Source organism: Eulemur rufifrons, chromosome 2 (assembly GCF_041146395.1).
Source record: "Eulemur rufifrons isolate Redbay chromosome 2, OSU_ERuf_1, whole genome shotgun sequence".
Classification (NCBI taxonomy): domain Eukaryota; kingdom Metazoa; phylum Chordata; class Mammalia; order Primates; family Lemuridae; genus Eulemur; species Eulemur rufifrons.
In genome coordinates, this window is record NC_090984.1 from 70,086,681 (window position 1) to 70,105,551 (window position 18,871).

Genomic DNA, 18,871 nt, shown 5'->3' on the forward strand with positions numbered 1-18,871 from the left:
GATTTTTAAATACAGACATACATGCATACTCACATACCTACACATACATACATGCATACACACCAAAAAAAAAGAAGAGAAAAACCTTAAATCTGATTCAGTCTTTAGATCCAATGACCAATTTACAGGAAACATAGAAGACTGGAGACCAGGTTATATGATACCATAGGGATGCAGTCAGCAAAATCTAAATGTGAGAAATTCTATAAGAACAACCAATTTCTTTACAAGGGAAAAAAGAAATGGAGAAGGATCTTATAGAAAGTCTTAAGGGAAATATCAGGCAATTGCAATGTATGAAACTTCTTTAGATCCTAATTCAAAAAACAATTATGACTCAGAAAAATACGAGCACTTACTGGATATTTAATATTAAGGAATTATTGTCAAGTTTTTATTTTTTTTCAAATTCTTCCAGAGCTTAATGTTAATTTTTTAAATGTGATAATGTTTTTGTGCGTATTTTTTTAAAAGCATCTTTATATTTAGAAATACATTCTAACATATTTACAGATTAAATGATATGTTTTCTGGGATTTGTTTCAAAATAATCTGGGAAGAGGAAGTGAGTAGGTATATAGATGAAATTACATTGGCCATGAACTGAAATTGCTGAAGCTGAGTGATAGGTACATGGCAGTTCATTATGCAATTCTGCCTACTTTTGTTTATATTTTTAAATTTCGATAAGACTTTTTTATTGTGGTAAAATGTACATAACAAAATTTACCATTTTAACAATATTTAAGTATACAGCTAGTTCAGTGACATTGGTTATTTCACATTGTTGTGCAAGCATTGCCACCATCCATCTCAAGAACTTTCTCATCTTCCCAAATTGAAACTCTGTATCCTTTAAACAGCAACTCATCATTCTGCCCTCCGCACATCCCCTGACAAACACGATTCTTCTCAGCTTATGAATTTGACCACTTTAGACCCCTCATATATGTGGAATCATTCAATATTTGTCTTTTAATGATTGGCTTGTTTCACTTAGCATAATGTCTTCAAGATTCATCCATGTTTTAGCATATATCAGAATTTGATTCCTTTTAAGGATGAGTAATAAATTCATATATATATATACACACACACACACACACACACACACGCACACGCGCACATATATATGTGTATACATCTATATACACACATACCACATTTTATTTATCCATTCATCAAGGTTGTTTCCAAAATGGTTTATAAATTCTTTGCTGAAGGTATTCCATAATGAATTTTTTTATGAATGAGGTATGTTGACTATAGTTACCTAACTGAAGAACTGGCATAGAATTTCTAATTCTTATACATATTAGATGCCAAAGGCTTTAGAGTTACTGAAGAGCTACAGTCCATACAATGCCAGGAAGTGCCGGAGACTACAGAGGGGGAGGTAAAAAGTTACAAGCATGGGGAAAGGAAGTTACATTTGCTGTTTAGGATTACTCAGAAAAGCTCTTACTCTCATTGGCCTCTCCCACCCACCTCCCAGGCAGTTTTTCTATTTCCTGAGCATCCCTGTGCACCGTTATTTCTAACACATGTAGCCTGCCAACTATATTTTTACCCTAAACTCAGGAACTACTTTCTAGCAGTTTTATGTGTGTCACTTATGAGTTTAAAAAAAAAATCTCTACCTGTAATCCTAGCACTTTGGGAGGCCAAGATAGGAGCATTGCTTGAGACTAGGAGTTCGAGACTAGCCTAGGCAACATAGTGAGACTCCATCTCTATCCAAAAAATAATAATAATAGTTAACTGGACATGGTGGTGGGTGCCTGTCATTCCAGCTACTCAGGAGGCTGAGGCAGGAGGATCACTTAAGCCCAAGAGTTTGAGGTTATAGTGAACTATGATTGTGCCACTACACTCTACCCTTAAGTGAGACCCTGTCTCTTAAAAAAAAAAAAAAAAAAAAAAAAATCTCATCTCTTCCTACAGAAGATAAACCAAATTAGGATAGAAGCCAAGCTAGAAAATGTTTGTACCAAGTATTAATCTAAAATTTGTTTTTACTGGTCTGGTTTTTAGAGAGTTATCCTTAAACACCTTGAGGAACAGTGGTAGACAGAAAATTAAAATTTAGTTCAGACAGTAATCAGAATAAAGACAATGTTTCAAGGAAAAATGACTTTGTGAAAAGGAAAAGTGAAATAATAGGTAATGTAGAAAACAACTCCAAATGAGGAGAGAGAAAAAAAGAATTCCAAGATGATGAGTCTGGCATGAGAAAGCCTCCATCACCCCATTCCAGAAGGCTGGGCCAAGTGTACTTCTTACTACTAAGGGAAGGTATGGACTAGGCAGGACCAGTGATGTGTTGTGAAAGATGCAGCAGGCAGGGGGGTGATGTCTTATCCCAGGTTAAGCTTGAGGTATTGAGAACTCAGGAAGTCTCATTAGTTCTTCAATCAATGTGGAATTTTAGATATGCTCCAGAATGAGCTGTGTACTGTTTGTTTTGCTCTATTAAGTGGTACAGATTCCAGAACACTTAGGCAAGCCCACAACTGTCCCCACTGTCTCTGGGTTCTCTGGGTTGAGAACAGTCCAGGGTAGATCTTAGCTTCTCCAGTTAGGACTGCCCTGAGCTCAAGGAAATTCTTCCTCATCTCTCTCACCTAAACCTATTCCTTCTATATTAGTCTCAAGGGGAGGATTGCTTTTTATGAGGTGATCGTCCTATATGCATTGAATATTTGTCACATACTCCTTTATCCTCCCTTAGAAGGCCTAGTTTGTTTTGTGATTTGAGGGGTTTTGGGTTTTGTTTGTTTACTTTTTATTTTGAGATAATTTATAGAATCGTATACAGTTATAAAAAATAATACAGACCTCACCCTCTCCTCCTAATATCAAGTTGAGAAGAATTGACAACTTTGCTATGTGGAACCTTCCAATCCATGAACCTGGATGGTGTTGTTGAGTTCTTTTATATACTTGTTCTTTTATATAGTTGTTCTCTCAATTGCTATGTTTCCTTGGTGAAGTGACCCTTTTATCATTATGTAATGTCCCTTTGTGTCTCTGGTAATTTTTTCTGCTCTGACGTCTATTTTCTTTAATATTAATGTAGCCATTCCAACTTTCCTTTGATTAATGTTTGCATGCTATGTAACTTTTTCCATCCTTTTACTTTCCACCAGTCTATATTTGAAGTGAGTTTCTTTTAGATAGCATATAGTTGGGTCATGTTTTTCAGTCCACTCTGCCAATCTCTTTTAATTGGTATGTTTAGACCCTTTATACCTCATGTTGTTATTAATATGTTAAGCCTTCTGCCTGCCATTTTATTTTTTGTTTTCTGTCTGTTGTCTCTTTTTATTTCTCTGTTTTATTTTTCCTGCCTTCCTGTGGGCTACTTGAACTTTTTTTAGAATTCCATTTTTATTTCTCTATGGTGCTTTCTAAAAAAATTGACATTGTTTTTCAGTGTATCTCTTTATATAGTGTTTTTAGTGGTTGCTCATGATATTACATATACACACCTAGCATCACATTCTACTGGTGTCATCATTTTACCAAGTTTTCTGTTTGACTAGACTGCCTCTTTCCTGGTCCTTTAGATAGAGAAAAAGGCCTTTGTTGGGCTTTTCTTTCTTTTTTTTTTTTTTTTTGTCTTTTGTCTGCACACATTGGTGTTTCCAGGTCGACAGCTTCTTCAGCTCCAAGTCTGGGATATATGAGGCAAAAAGAAAACCCAGGGAACTTACTGCCATGTCAGTCCTTATGTCCTGAGGTTCCTATCCAGTTTGCCTTTTTTTCTCCACTTTTTAAAATCAGCTTAAGTTTACTTTATATATAATGTCTAGAGTTTTTAGTTGTACTTAGTGGGAGAGAGAGGGAGAAATACATCTACTCCATCTTCCCTCCCAGTTTTATTTTTGACCTTACATAGCATTTAAAGTTGAATTTTCTTTTTCTTTACTATTCCAAGTATAACTATGACTGACCCAGCCCACTTGTATCCAGCCTTGGAATTTACCCCAGAGGAAGTAGGTTCATCGCCAAACTGTCACAGAGTTTCAAGCTATTGTCTTTATTCTGCACACTCATCTCTTTTTTTTTTTCCCAATCTTTCGTGTATTCTCCTTTGTTTTCATTTTCAGAAAATTGCTGCTAGTAGAGACCTTTCAGCCACAAGATGGTGCCCCAGAGTAGTTCAAGCTAAGGCTTTTCTGCTCTTCCTTGGGCCCCAATGTTTATCTTGCTGTTAGTACACTCAGGGCTATTACCCAGTTGTGTTTTTCGTTAAGCCACGTCTTCCCAGTTGCGTGGAAACTTAAGCAACTGGTATCAAAAATTGTCTTTGTTTGAATTTTTTTTATATCTCTACAACAACTGTGGAAATTCATATGGAAATTTTAAAAGTGATTGTCATTCCTGTCAATGAGTTCAGTTGCCATTTTATATCTGGGTTCAATGAAAATAATCTGTAATCTTAGCATAGCTTTTCAAAAGGAAAGTTATTAAGTGCATTCTGAAGAAGATGCACTCTTAATGTCTTTTGAATCCATGAATCAAAGTTTCTTAGTGTAGATATTTGGTTTTGATTACAAACCCAACTTTTAAAATAATATAAGATTATATTAAAATGCATAGAATAAAAAGACTGGTAAATAGACATTAACAATCTTTGGATAATGAGCTATGAGTGGTTTGCTCTTTCATTTTTCAGATTTTCAATATGAGGTACTTTATGATAGATAAAAAGAGATGTTGAGTATATTCTTCTGCTAATCAGAAAATGATTATTAACTACCTAATATGTGTAGAGCCAACATATATGCTTTCCTAAGCCTGGGAAATGAAGCCTGTGTTGAATGAGCACAGAAGGCACTATTCCTAGCTTTGAAGGAAAGAACTATATTTTACTAGTTGTAAAGCTTTAGATTTGGTGTCCTCAAGCTGGTGTTGATATTTTTTCTGCTTGAGTATTAGTTCACATGCAATAGGCAAATTGTATCTATTCTATATCTTAATTGTAAAACTAATAATTAGGGATAATAAAACCAACTACTTCTTTCTTAAATAAGATTAGCAATGGTGTAGGATGGGCAAAAATCCATTGTAAATCCAAACATTAAACAGTAACATTTAAAAATTCAGTTCTTGCTAATTCAGTATTAGATTGTCAGAGAGTTTGTGTGTATTAGATGTAACAGGTGCTAACACAGTATTTGGCAACTGACTAAATAAATGAATTTTATTGATTAAAGAGCTTGAAATAATGTCCTGAACATCTACAGGGGAAGAAATTATGAGTAAGGGGAAGCTAGACTAAAATAAATACCTTTTCCAACCAAGACCCAAGAAAATTAAGAATTTCTTCTACTTTCAACTTGTGGTTTTTGTGGGCCCAGCAATTCCTATAAATTAAAGAAATTTTATATTTCTGATACACTACTATATAACATAAATTATAATTTTTATTGGCTTTTGTTTTACTTAGTAATATCCATTTATGGCTTACTTTATTAGGTTGTACATGAAGGTAATCTGTGGACTTTTAATTATGAAAGATTGATTATAGGCAAGCTCACCAAAGTACTAGATTTGCCAAAAATCCATATATCTTTGGGTTCATGTGCACACAAGATAGGTGGGAACTGGAGAGAATGGGGATAAAGTACCTGACTGGAAAGTAGGTTAGAGGGTGGTAATTGACAGATCATTGGGAGAAAAAGGGATTTCAATGAAAGCAGTCTTAGCAGTAATCATGACATGGAAAAGTTGACTGAAAAGTCACCATCTCGTCTAGTCATTTACAGACTTAAAAAAAAAAAAGTAGAACCCTTTATTCAAATGAAAACTTAATGCGGAATACCAATATATAAATATTCAAAAGTTGAGCTGTTCTGGTTGAAACAGGGTTGGGCATGTATAGAAGCAATACCCCATCTCTCTCTTTTTTTTTTTTTTTTTTTTTTTGAGACAGAGTCTCACTCTGTTGCCCAGGCTAGAGTGAGTGCCGTGGCGTCAGCCTAGCTCACAGCAACCTCAAACTCCTGAGCTCAGGCGATCCTCCTGTCTCAGCCTCCCGAGTAGCTGGGACTACAGGCATGCACCACCATGCCCGGCTAATTTTTTCTATATATATTTTTTAGCTGTCCATATAATGTCTTTCTATTTTTAGTAGAGATGGGGTCTCGCTCTTGCTCAGGCTGGTCTCGAACTCCTGAGCTCAAACGATCCGCCCACCTCGGCCTCCCAGAGTGCTAGGATTACAGGCGTGAGCCACCGCGCCCGGCCCCCCCATCTCTCTTGAGCCTTCCCATCTCTATCCTAGTTGGCTCTAAGGAACACAATTGCAACTGAACTAGTCTATGCTTAGAAAAACCCCCTGGAATGTGGCCTGACTGGTGGACAAGTGTCAGACATTAATTTGTAATACAGAGGCATCTTCCTCAAGCTTTCAAAGATAGAAATTTTTTAAGGACTTTCTTCTTCCCCCTTACCAGAAAAGAGTACTTCACCATTGAGGTAACCAGCTGGAAGAATCACTCCACTTATTTGAGATTCTTCCCTTGACCCTCTTGCACACTGACTTTGTGTTTTTTAGCTCTTGGAATTAGTCTCTCAGCTAGCCCAACAAAATCTGCGAGTGCTGGTCCTGGGCCGGAAGCACATGTTAAAAAAGAGTCCCCGGTGGAGAAAGGATGAGATGGAAATGGTGCGAGAGCAAGCCAGCTGTTTCTTTGCTGATAACATGTAAGTATTGGAGGTGAATTACACTGGACTGCAGTCATCTACTTATCTACTTTTCCTATTTTAAAAATGCATATGCATATATATATGTGCAACCTTGTTCAAAAAAGAAAACATTTGAGGCAGCTTACAAAAATAGTTTCTACAGCAGGATAAACTGAAACAGATGAGGAAATCATGATAAAGGAGAAAAGGGGAGATGATAAGTCAGGAGTGAGATCAGTGCACAGAATACATGCCATAAGATCCTAAATAGGGCCAGGTGCGGTGGCTCACGCCTATAATCCTAGCACTCTAGGAGGCCGAGGCGGGAGGATCGCTCAAGGTCAGGTGTTCGAGCCACCTCGCCCAGCCGAATGTAAAATTCTTGACACAGCACCAAGTACATGGCAAGCATATGTGTTAGTTGCTGTCATCATCATTATTCTTTTTCTTATATGGAAGAATTGGATAAATGTAAAGTGTTATAACCAAGAAGCCTATTGGAAATTGGTCTCACTGTTTGGGGCCTATATTATTTATTGTATCAGCTAAAATTCCAAACTCAGTTGTAAAGATTGATTCACTGACCTTCTATGGCTTTGGATTTGAATACTTAAATTTTTAACATTAACTCTGTTTTTCACTAATATACTAAAGAAGCTTTCAAGCATACACTAAAGTAGGGAGCACAGTGAATGCCCACATAACTGTCACCAGCTTCAACAATTACTGTCATTTTACTAATTTTCTTTGGGCGAGGTGGGGGACAGAGTCTCGCTCTATTGCCCTGGCTAGAGTGTGGTGGCGTCCTCATAGCTCACTGCAGCCTCAAACTCCTGGGCTCAAACAATCCTCCTGCCTCAGCCTCCCGAGTAGCTGGGAATACAGGTACACGCCACCATGCCCAGCTAATTTTTTCTGTTTTTAGTAGAGACAGGGTCTCTCTCTTGCTCAGGCTGGTCTCAAACTCCTGACTTCAAGCAATCCTCCCACCTAGGATTATAGGTGTGAGCCACCTCAGCCAGCCCCATTTTACTTATTTTGTTCCATATATAATCCTATATATTTTTTATTTTTCTTTTTTTCCTACAGGGTTGTAAGGCAGATTCTATCATTTTACCATTTCACTTGAAATATTTCAGGCTAAGGTGAACAGAAGGCATGTATATGACATGTTGGAGTTCAAATCTCCTAAGCCAAGTAGTTACTGCCATTTTATATTGCTTACATTAAAATAGTAAGTGCAGGCTGGGCGCGGTGACTCACGCCTGTAATCCTAGCACTCTGGGAGGCTGAGGCGGGCGGATCGTTTGATCTCAGGAGTTCAAGACCAGCCTGAGCAAGAGCGAGACCCTGTCTCTACTAAAAATAGAAAGAAATTAACTGGACAACTAAAAATACATAAAAAAATTAGCCAGGCATGGTGGCACATGCCTATAGTCCCAGCTACTCGGGAGGCTGAGGCAGGAGGATTGCTTGAGCCCAGGAGTTTGAGGTTGCTGTGGGCTAGGCTGACGCCACAGCACTCTGGCCCAGACAACAGAGCGAGACTCTGTCTCAAAAAAAAACAAAAAACAAAAAAAGGTAAGTGCATACTAAATCGGAACTAATTGATCAACACTTATGTGTACATATGGAAGTAAAACTCAGTGGAAATCAAGCAGGTGGGAGTGGGGGGGGAGGGAATGGGTAAATTCACACCTTATGGGTACAATGTACATTCTCTGGGTGAAGGACACACTTACAACTTTGACTCAAACCTTATAAAAGCAAATTATGTAACCAAAATGTGTGAACCCCCATAATATTCTGAAATTTTTTTTAAATAATAATTTGAAATTTATATAATCAGTGTGTATATTTGTACATTTGTATATAAGATACAGAAGAAAAGACTAAAAGGAAATAATCCAAAATTTTAATAGCTAAAAAACTAAAAATAAAATGGTAAGTGCTAAGGTCTGTGGAGACTCTGAGTCACTGTCTCTTAAAGCAGGAGAGGCTCTGGGTGCTGATCCATATGACTGCCCAGAAGCTGCTTTGAGATACCATTTTCAGCTTTAGGGGCAGCCAGTTATTTGGTGGCTTGCAAGAAATTGTCATACTGCCCTAGTAGTATTTTGGATGTTTCTTCAATTTGAGTGAGGAAAGGGGGGAAAAGGTGTGCTCTCTGGTGAATGAGGCCCATGGGAAAAACACCCACAGAGAACCAACTTTTGAGTGTAAAGAGAGAATTGTCTGAATTCTTCATTCTATAGGGAGAGCCCAGTGAGCTGTTAGTAATCCCAAGCATTAGCATTCCCTTTCCCTCAGCTTTGCATTTGTGTTCTAGATAGCAGTAATCTACCAGCAAAGGACTTCCAAGGTGGTTCATAAGTATCACTGAGATAGTATTGGTCAAGAATCCAGAGGCACCTCTAAGGAAAGTAGGAAAATCAGTAAAAAACATGATGAAAAATTATGTCCTCTGCCTCGTTGGGTGTGCTTGTGTCCATTCTTATGCCTGTTCAGCTCAGAGGATGATCCATTCCTTCTGTATGCCACACTGCACTCGGGGAATCACTGCAAGTTTGTCACAAAAGACCTGATGCGGGACCACAAGGCCTGTCTGTCTGATTCCAAGACCCAACACCTGTTCTTTAAGTGGCAGCTGGGACATCAGCTGGCAATTAGGAATAAGTTTCCAGGATCAGGAATAACCTTTCAGGTATGGTATCTGTTCCTACATACTGTTAACTGCGTCAAGTATATAGTAAGAATGTAACATAGAAAAAGAATATTACAACTAATTGAAGGTTTCTAAATACTTTATCTCGGTTTTAGTTTTATAAATAGCTAGTTCTTAGAAACAGAGTCTACCAGAGTAAAAGGTTTCCGAAGCCAACCCAAATTAATTGACAGATTGAAAACACCTGGGATGTCATCAATTGTGACTTCAATTATGTCATCAATTATGAATTTTCATGTGTTTTTTATTTCCCTGTCTATTTGCAATAGCTCAAAATTCTTTATCCCTTATGGTTTGTCATACTTCTGCTAAGTAACTCATTTTTCTTGTTTAATTCACTTCTATAGCAAAGTCTCAAAGTTCTCAAAGGAGAACTCAATTAAGGTATTATAGATATTAAATACCTATAATACAAGGATGCATCATGTGTGAAAGCAAAAGGAGAAAATCCAAAGTGAGTTATTACAGAAAGATACACTGATCATGGTAAAAAAGTATATGGGGAGGTGGAGGGAATGGGGATATGTTGGTCAAAACATATAAAATTTCAGTTAGGAGGAATAAGTTTCCAGAGATCTATTGTACAACATGGTGACTATCGTTAATAACAATGTATTACATCCTTGAAAATTGCTAAGAGAGTAGATTTTAAGTGTTCTCACCACAAAAAATGATAAATATGTGAGGTAATACATATGTTAATTAGCTCAATTTAGCCATTCCACAATGTATATATATTTCAAAACATGTTGGACATGGTGAATATATACAATTTTTATTTGTCAATTTAAAAATAAATAAAAATATGCAAAATAACAAACTTATAAGAACTATGGTATCCAGTGATACCACAGGGATTCAGTCAGCAAAATCAGGAGTTTTTTCATAGGACATGATACAGAACACTGACCTGATTTCCTCAAAAACAATAAAAAATTGCAAGAAAAATAGAGATGGAAAGGGAAGCTCTAGATTAAAAGACAATTAAGAGACATTTCAACCTATCACAATGTGTAATAACCTTTCAATTCCTAGTCAAACAAATAAACTGTAGAATATATGTATACATACATATTGCAATTGGGGAAACAAACAAATTTGATGATTTTGAAAAATTATTAATTCTTAAGTATAATAATGGTAGTGATCTTACATTTACAAAATCCTTGTCTCTTGAAGATACATACTGAAATATTATAGAAAAAATGATATATCTGAGATTTGCTTCAAAATAATCTTTGCTGAGGGGATAGGGCCAGGGCGTGGGTGGGGCATGGATGAAATCAGATTAGCTGTTGGAGTCACTTGCCCGCTGCCAGCACTTTCACCTTCCAGTCTGTACCCCACCGGCTTCAGCACCTTGGCCCAGAACAATGCTGAAGTAGCTGTGCAAGGGACTTCCGGAGGAATCAGGCAGCCGCTTTCACTTTTCTTGAAGAAAGTCCCTTAGTGAGCCACCTGACCCTCTACAATATCTCTCATACACCTGGAGTGGCCACGGATCTGAGCCACATCGAGACCAGAGCAACTGTGAAAGGCTGCTTTGGACCTGAACAGCTTCCAGACTGCCTGAAAGGGAGTGGTGATTATTCCAGCGGGAATCCCCAGGAAACCAGGCATGACTCGGAATGACCTGTTCAACACCAGTGCCACAATTGTGGCCATTGTGACTGCTGCCTGTGCCCAGCATTGCCCTGAAGCCGTGATCTGCATCATCACCAGTCCGGTTAACTGCACCATCCCAATCACAACAGAATTTTTCAAGAAACACGGAGTATACAACCCCAATAAAATCTTTGGTGTGGCAACCCTGGACATCATCAGAGGCAACACCTTTGTTGCTGACCTGAAGGGTTTGGATCCAGCTTGAGTCAGTGTCCCTGTTATCGGTGGCCATACTGGGAAGACCATCATCTCCCGATCTCTCAGCGCACCCCCAAGGTGGACTTTCCCCAGCTGACAGCGTTCTCTGGGTGGATTCAGGAGGCCAGCATGGAGGTGATGAAGGCTAAAGCTGGTGCAGCCTCTGCCATCCTCTCCATGGCATATGCTGGTGCCCAGTTCGTCTTCTCCCTTGTGGATCCAATGAACGGAAAGGAAGGAGTTGTTGAATGTTCCTTTGTTAAGTCACAAGAAATGGACTCTGCCTATTTCTCCACACCGCTGCTGCTGTGGGAAAAGGTCATTGAGAAGAACCTAGCCATCCGCAAAGTCTCATCTTTCAAAGAGAAGATGATTGCCAAGGCCATTCCTGAGCTGAAGGCCTCAGTCAAGAAAGGAGAAGACTTTAAGAAGAACGTGAAGTGAGAAGCAGTTGAGAGCAACCAGTTTCCTTAATTTATTAAGGCACCATGTCACTGTAAAGCCATTTCAGATACCTTTGTATTTTAATTCATTTTGATGATGATTATTAATGCATCATCCCCTCCAAATTGTGGGTGGGTCTATTGGCACGTCAATAAAAGCAGCTATGACACAGTGGTGCAAACAGCTGGAGATTCATGGCACATACCATATCCAATGAAGACCTAGTGGAAAGATATTCCTACGAAGCACCAACCAAATGGCACTTTGATTTCCTTTAAAAAAAAAAATCAGATTAGCAATGAGTTGATAATGGTTGAAGCTAGGTGATGGGTACATGGGAGTTTATTATACCATTTCTCTACTTTTGTATATAGTTGTCCCTTAGTATCTGTGGGGGATTGGTTCCAGGACATCCCCCGGATACCAAAGTCCTCAGATGCTCAACCTCCTTATATAAAATGATGTAGTATTTGCATATAACCTACACACAGCCTCCTATATACTTCAAGTCATCTCTAGATTATTTATAATACCTAATACAATGTAAATACTACACAAATAGTTGTTTTTGTATTATTTAGGGAATAAAATCTGTGCATGTTCAGTACAGATGCAATTTTTTAAAAATATTTTTGATCCACAGTTGGTTGAATCCACAGATGTGGAACCCACAGATACAGAGGGCTAACTATATTTGAAAGTTTCTGCTCACATACACAAAACTGACAAAGGCAACAAAAGGAATTCTGTATCATATAAATGTGATGTGCCTATAAAAAGCCCTTAACCTTAAAAATGAAACTCCCTGGCTGGGCGTGGTGGCTCATGCCTATAATCCTATGGGAGGCTGAGGTGGGAGGATTGCTTGAGCTCAGGAGTTCAAGACCAGCCTGAACAAGAGCTAGACCCTATCTCTACCAAAAATAGAAAAAATTAGCCAGGGACAGTGGCATGCTCCTGTAGTCCCAGCTATTCAGGAGGCTAGAGCAGGAGGATTGCTTAAGCTCAGGAGTTTGAGGTTGCAGTGAGGTATGATGATGCCACTGCACTCTACCCGGGGCAACAGAGTGAGACTCTGTCTCAAAGAAAAAAAAGTGAACACCACCGCCCCACCCCTACTGCCCCAAAAAAGTGAGAAGTTGTCAGAAAAGAAAAGGAAATGGCCATGTAACCCTTTAGTGTTATTCTCAATGTTTGGTTCTCTTTTCAATTCAACAGCATATTCTCAGCCATGACACCGTGGTACAAACAACTGGAGACTCCTGGCACATACCATATGATGAAGACCTGGTGGAAAGATATTCCTACGAAGTGCCAACCAAATGGCTTTGCCTCCACCGAAAAACATAAAGACTCTTACCCTCATGCTAAATTTGTGTTTGAGTGCTCATCTGGTTGCCATCAAAGCTCTTAAGTTGATGCTTGTTTAGGGCATTGCCTCTCTCCTGAAGATAAAAGGGTTCTATTAATACTGTTTTGTCTGTTTTGTTTATATGTCAATGAATTGATTTTTAATTAAATGAGATATAACATCTTTTCATAACCAGCAGCATTTTCCCCCTAACATTTATTTTCAGAGGCTTGTCCAGAGTTGGAGAACTCAGTGCAGAATGAAGCCTACATTTCTCCTATTGGACCAGCTATTCCACTTAGCTTGGATGACAAGTAGTTCTTCTGGTATCCATTTTGCTACTTCTGACCTCACCTTCCAGGCCCACCAATAGGAGGACCAATCCTTCCGGCCCTGGGCTACTCATGTTGTTTCTAAACCCCTTCTCCCATCTCTGACATAGTTTCATTCTCTATATGTTATCCTCTACCCACATGGAATCATTTATGATCCCCTGTGATGAACTGGCCAAAATACCAAAGGCTTACTAGGAATTTTTTTCTTTTTTGAGACAGAGTCTCGCTCTGTTGCCCGGGCTAGAGTGCCGTGGTGTCAAGCTCACAGCAACCTCAAACTCCTGGGCTCAAGCAATCCTTCTGCCTTCTATATATATAATTTTAGCTGTCCAGATCATTTCTTTCTATTTTTAGTAGAGACGGGGTCTCGCTCTTGCTCAGGCTGGTCTCAAACTCCCGACCTCGAGTGATCCGCCCGCCTCAGCCTCCAGAGTGCTAGGATTACAGGCGTGAGCCACCGCCCCCAGCCGGAACTATACTAGTTTAAAAAAAATTTTTTTTAAGAAGAAAAAAGCATTTACTAAGCTCATCTAAAAGCTTAATGCAAATTCCGAAGAAGGAGCACATAGAGATGGGGGCAGATACAAGAAGAATTCTAGAACTTTATAGCAGGAATAAACCTTGATGAACATAAAGACCAAGAGTCACATTTTAGAGATGAGGAACAGATCCAGAAAGATGACAAAATTTCCCTGAATCTCACCGCTAATTAGTGCAAACATTTCAGCTATAAGCCACCTCTTCTGATTCCCAGTCAAATATTCTCGCTGGACACTGATTTAGGCTAGAGTAATTCATAAAAACTCAGACAGACTGAATGGTAGCACATACCATGTTTAGATTTAGAAACTTTGTTGTTAGCCACATAAAAGAAAGGGGAAAGAACCAGAGGAGGGGAACAATGGAGTATCTCTTTAAGGGCCCAAGGATCCTGAATTTTCTCACCAGTGTAGAAGGTTGTGGAAGAGAAATTACATTTTTAAAAAACTCTTTAATACTATTCAGAAGCAAAACCCTAACTTCTTTTTTTTTTTTTTTTGGAAGCTGCCCACCACTGGAGCCGCAGTGTAGCCTGTAGGATTGCCAAAAATCCTAACTTCTGTTTGAGATAAATTGAGTGCATCTGTCCTCTGTCCAGGAGTGGGACCTATCCTACAGCTGCTCAGAGTAAGATGCACTGCCACAGTAACCTTGGGGAGTGCTGGGATTCTCTGAAGGAAAGCAGCTGGTACCAGACACTTAGGCTGCCTGTTTGTGTTCTGATCACTTGAGTGAAACAAAAGCTACCTATCGAGCAAGGCCCAAGACATAGTGAAAAGAAGTCATTGTTTAAAGAGCCTGTAATCCTAGCACTCTGGGAGGCTAAAGTGGGAGGATCGCTTGAGGCCAGGATTTGGAGGTTGCAGTGAGCTATGATGACTCCACTGCACTCAAGCCAGGGTGACAGAGCAAGACCCTGTCTCAAAAAAGGAAAAACAAAAGTGTTCTGGATTGTTAGTGTCTTTAAAGTCAGTTATGAATAATAAAACTTTGGAAAGGCATTGACTCTGCTACTTGAAAGTACTTCTAAAGTACTTTGTACTTCCCTCTGGCATGCTCCTGAATTTAAACTATCTTTTCTTCCTGCTGTTCTCAGACTCAGTAAAGAGAAAATCTCAAGGGAAAAGCCCAAGTTGATTCTCTAGGCCTCTTTTGGAACTGCCTCATCTGAGGTGGCTTGTTCTTCATATGAAATTGATTTTTCTCAAGTTTGCACTTAAATATAATTACTGCTTCCTTGGTCCTCTATAGCAGATTTATCACTTTTTTTTTAACTGTCTTAAGGTACTATAAAATGTATGATATATATTCAACATTAGATCTCTTCTTCCCCATTAGCTTCATTCTAAAGCAGGAATGGAAAGGAAAGGTGTATTATATAGGCACCTGAATTCTGTTCCATCACAGTGAGTCTTATCTTCATTTGCTAAAAATCAAAATTATCAAGGCAGTTGGGTGCAAAGCTAAATGGAGTCAAGATCTGGTATCTTGCCCATCCTTCATCAATTCAGAATTCAACATGAAAAATGTGTAAGGGAGCCCTTAAGGGAATGACAGGGAGTATGGGAACACAGACCACTGTGATGTAATGGTGGTGTCTAAATACCATTCTTTCAAGACTGGAGCTTAAGCAGATAGAATTCTCAGTACTGGGGACCAGGCAGCTGCTGAAGCCTCCTGTTGCCCACAAGGAAGGAGTAGGGCTTCCAGATAAAATATAGGACTCCCAGTTAAATGTGAATTTCAGATAAATAACAAATAATGTTTAGTCTAAGTATATCCCAAGTATTGCAAGGACATACTTATACTAAAAATATTCATTGTCTATCCAAAATTCACATTTAACTGGATATCCTGTATTTTTATTTGTTAAGTCTGGCAACCCTAGGTGGAAATTACATGAGAGAATGGCGGAGTAGAGAAATGAGGCATCTATATAGCCCAGTAGCTACAGGGAGCAGGAGGGGAGCAAGAGTAAGAAGGAAGCATGTGGGAGGGTGAAGAAGGGAGAGAAGACCAGCTTTTCCCTGTCCTGTCCCAGCCAATGACAAGCAGTCTGCTTGGTCTATACTGTCTAAACATAGGGAGTGCCATTCAGATATCTACCTAGAGGAAGCCATGGAAAATAGTGAGATGAAAGAAAATGTAAGAGACAAGAGCACAGATGAGCAAATACAATAAATTTGTGAAATAATCTCTAATTTTCTTTCCTCATCTCCATTTTATGCTGTTTCATAATTCCCTGAACAAACTCAAGTTTGTTCTTTGCTGGCAGTATTTGATCTGACCAGTGCTTCCAGCGCCTCTACTACCTACATAACTTGCTTTCAACTGGGAATTGAAATAAACAGGAAGACAACTATCTAGTCACCAATAGCAGCTAAAAATAGTTTGTTTTGCTCCTAGAGTGCCCTTACAAGTATACGCTTATCAAATGAATTGAGTTATTAAGATAATCATGATAATGTGTTATAAATAGCAGTGACACGTGAAGACTTTTTGTAACTTCTGACAAGAAATTTGGTGTAGAAGATTAATTTCAACCACATTAAAATGACTACCCCAATCATCCCTTTGGTGCTATTTAAAATCCAGCCCAAGAAGCAAATACTTGGGAAATCATTGGTAGGGGATTTAATTTCTAATATGTCAGACATTAATTCATTTTAATGAGTCAAGGTCAGATTGCCTCATCACTCTCAGCTGGACTAGAACATCATTTGATATCAAGTACAGTTCACATCTAAATATTTAAAGCCTATTATTAAAAGAGGTTTCTTGTGCTTTCTATGACTGCAACAGAACAGAGAATGTCAGTGTCCTGAGGGTGCCAGTGGAATTCCCTGACAATTCTGTCCATGTGGCTCTGCTCAAGCAGAGTAGAGCTGGGAGGATGGGATGGAGCCTCCACCTGTTGAAATAGATTTCTATGGAGGTGGCTATGGCGAGTCTTCGGAAAAGTAAGTCCCTCGCTCAGATTTGTTCTTAAGATGTACTGTATTACTAATTCTTTGAAATAAGTCATTCGTATATTTTCTTCCTCTTTTCAATGACCTTGCCCTAGAATCCAAAGCTGCATTTTTTCTATCTTCTGTTCCATAGCTGAACAATCTATTGCTATTAAGTTTTTATACATACCTATGCCTATTTTTTCTGTACATATATATCCACTTTTTTTAAAAAGATCATTCTCTGTAAACTTTTTTTTCACCTGACAGAAAATGAAAACTTTTCCTTGTTCTTATAGTCTTTTTTTTTTTTTTTTTTGAGGAATAAAGTCTGTATTGGGCTCAGACCAGGAGTCCATGGGTCTTGAGCATCTCTGTGTATTTGTCAGTTTTCTTCTCCACATTCTTTTCGGCCCGTTTTCGTAGGCTCATGAGCTGCTTTTTCTTCCAGTAGTGATCTTGGCCTTCTCCTTCCTCTCCTCCTCCAGGGTGGCTGTCACTGCCTGGTACTTTCAGCCAATCTCGTGCGCCAGGCGCCCCAGGTAGGCAGACTTTCTCGTAGGCTTCAGACGCACAACCTTGAGGGCAGTAGGAACCAGCAACCCGCTGTTTCTTGTCATAGGGCGGTGGGATCCCATAAAACACCTTGAGGCAGTCCAGAGCAGCCTGGCCTCACTTGGTCTTGTGGGGCAGCATGCCCCCCACAGTCCGCCAGAAAATGGGGGCCCGGAAATGGTAGGGGCCACAGGATGGGTTGGTGTTCATCTGCTTGCAGAGGAAGGCCAGATACTTTAACTTGTTTCTGTAGAAATTGCCAGAAATGCTGATGCCCTCACAGCACACAACCACCACCTTCCACCCCAGTAGTACCTGTTTGGCCACGATGGCCACCACGCGGCCCAGGAGATGGCCTCTGCCATCGAGCACCAGGACCTGCCCCTCTGCCATCTTTGGGAGCCAGTCACCTGGGAAATATTCTTATAGTCTTCCACTGCTTCTTCCTCATGTATTCTAATCTTAATGATGTAAATTCATAAGAAGGAGCAGCCAGCTTAAGCTAGGGTTTTGCTGTATCCCATAAAATACTACTTGCATAGCTGTAAACTCACAAACTTCTGCTTAAAGCTTGCTTGTGTTCAGAAGGAAATTTTTGTTCCAGGAAGCTGTCATTCTGATAATAGCTGTTGGCTCAAATTAAGGGTCACATCCTTTGGCACTTAGTCCCGTTCTGGCAGGAGTGGTCAAATCCTTGATGAAATGGGTCTTTTCCAAGTCAGGCCCTCTGATCTCCAACTCCTAAAGAAATAAACCCTGGTCAGACTATGTTATTGAAGAGAAAGTCTAAGGAAGAATGGCTGCTTTACATAGATAAAAAGCTTTTTATTTTTTAAAGCAAATCATGTGATTCTTTTTGTTCATTAACACACCAGTGGAAGTTTATGTGAGGAAATCAGTGTTGAACAGTTTGTGCTTTATAAATGCCAGCAGAATATATTTTTCTCCCACTGCCACTGCCAGTATCACCAGAGATTTCAACTCCATACACATTCTGGTCTCGTAATCTCTTAACTGTGGTCTCATGCTTTTTGTTTGTAAGAGAAACAGGGTCTCACTATGTGGCCCAGGCTAGAATACAGTGGTTATTCACAGGTGCGGTCATAGCACACCGCAGCCTCCAACTCCTGGGCTTAAGCGATCTCCTGCCTCAGCCTCCAGCATAGCTGGAACTACAGGCACCCACCACCGTGCCTGGCTGGTCTTGTGATTTTTGTCCCCCTATGAGATGACCAACGTGGACATTTTTGACTACTTAAAACAGCTCTAGTTTCAGGGTTTTAAACTTTAAAGTTCCTCATTTTGACCACAACCTCCTTACCTGCCCCACTCCTTGAACCCAACCACCAGTTCCTTGAGCTGCTCCTAGGCCTGTCCCTTCCTCACCTAGGAGGCCTCTTTTGCCTGTCCCCAT

General features: G+C 39.4%; 2 protein-coding genes and 2 pseudogenes across 3 annotated transcripts in view; 3 read left to right on the plus strand and 1 right to left on the minus strand.

Moving 5' to 3' along the window:
- Nucleotides 1–13,235, plus strand: part of PRORP (protein only RNase P catalytic subunit) — a 122,748-nt gene extending 109,513 nt beyond the window's left edge. For both annotated transcript variants that reach the window (XM_069486583.1, XM_069486572.1), the window contains 3 exons: nucleotides 6,566–6,714; nucleotides 9,205–9,400; nucleotides 12,947–13,235. In XM_069486583.1, the coding sequence (XP_069342684.1) occupies nucleotides 6,566–6,714; nucleotides 9,205–9,400; nucleotides 12,947–13,078 (477 nt within the window). In that variant the 3' untranslated portion in view covers nucleotides 13,079–13,235. The remainder of the gene's footprint in view (nucleotides 1–6,565; nucleotides 6,715–9,204; nucleotides 9,401–12,946) is intronic.
- LOC138394545 (malate dehydrogenase, mitochondrial pseudogene) lies at nucleotides 10,655–11,952 on the plus strand (annotated as a pseudogene).
- A 3,525-nt stretch (nucleotides 13,236–16,760) lies between the features above and the next one.
- The window catches only part of PSMA6 (proteasome 20S subunit alpha 6), a 32,880-nt gene continuing 30,769 nt past the window's right edge, over nucleotides 16,761–18,871 (plus strand). Inside the window, exon 1 of the mRNA XM_069486640.1 lies at nucleotides 16,761–16,914. Coding sequence (XP_069342741.1) covers nucleotides 16,884–16,914 — 31 coding nt within the window. The 5' untranslated portion in view covers nucleotides 16,761–16,883. The remainder of the gene's footprint in view (nucleotides 16,915–18,871) is intronic.
- LOC138378871 (large ribosomal subunit protein uL13 pseudogene) lies at nucleotides 17,245–18,090 on the minus strand (annotated as a pseudogene).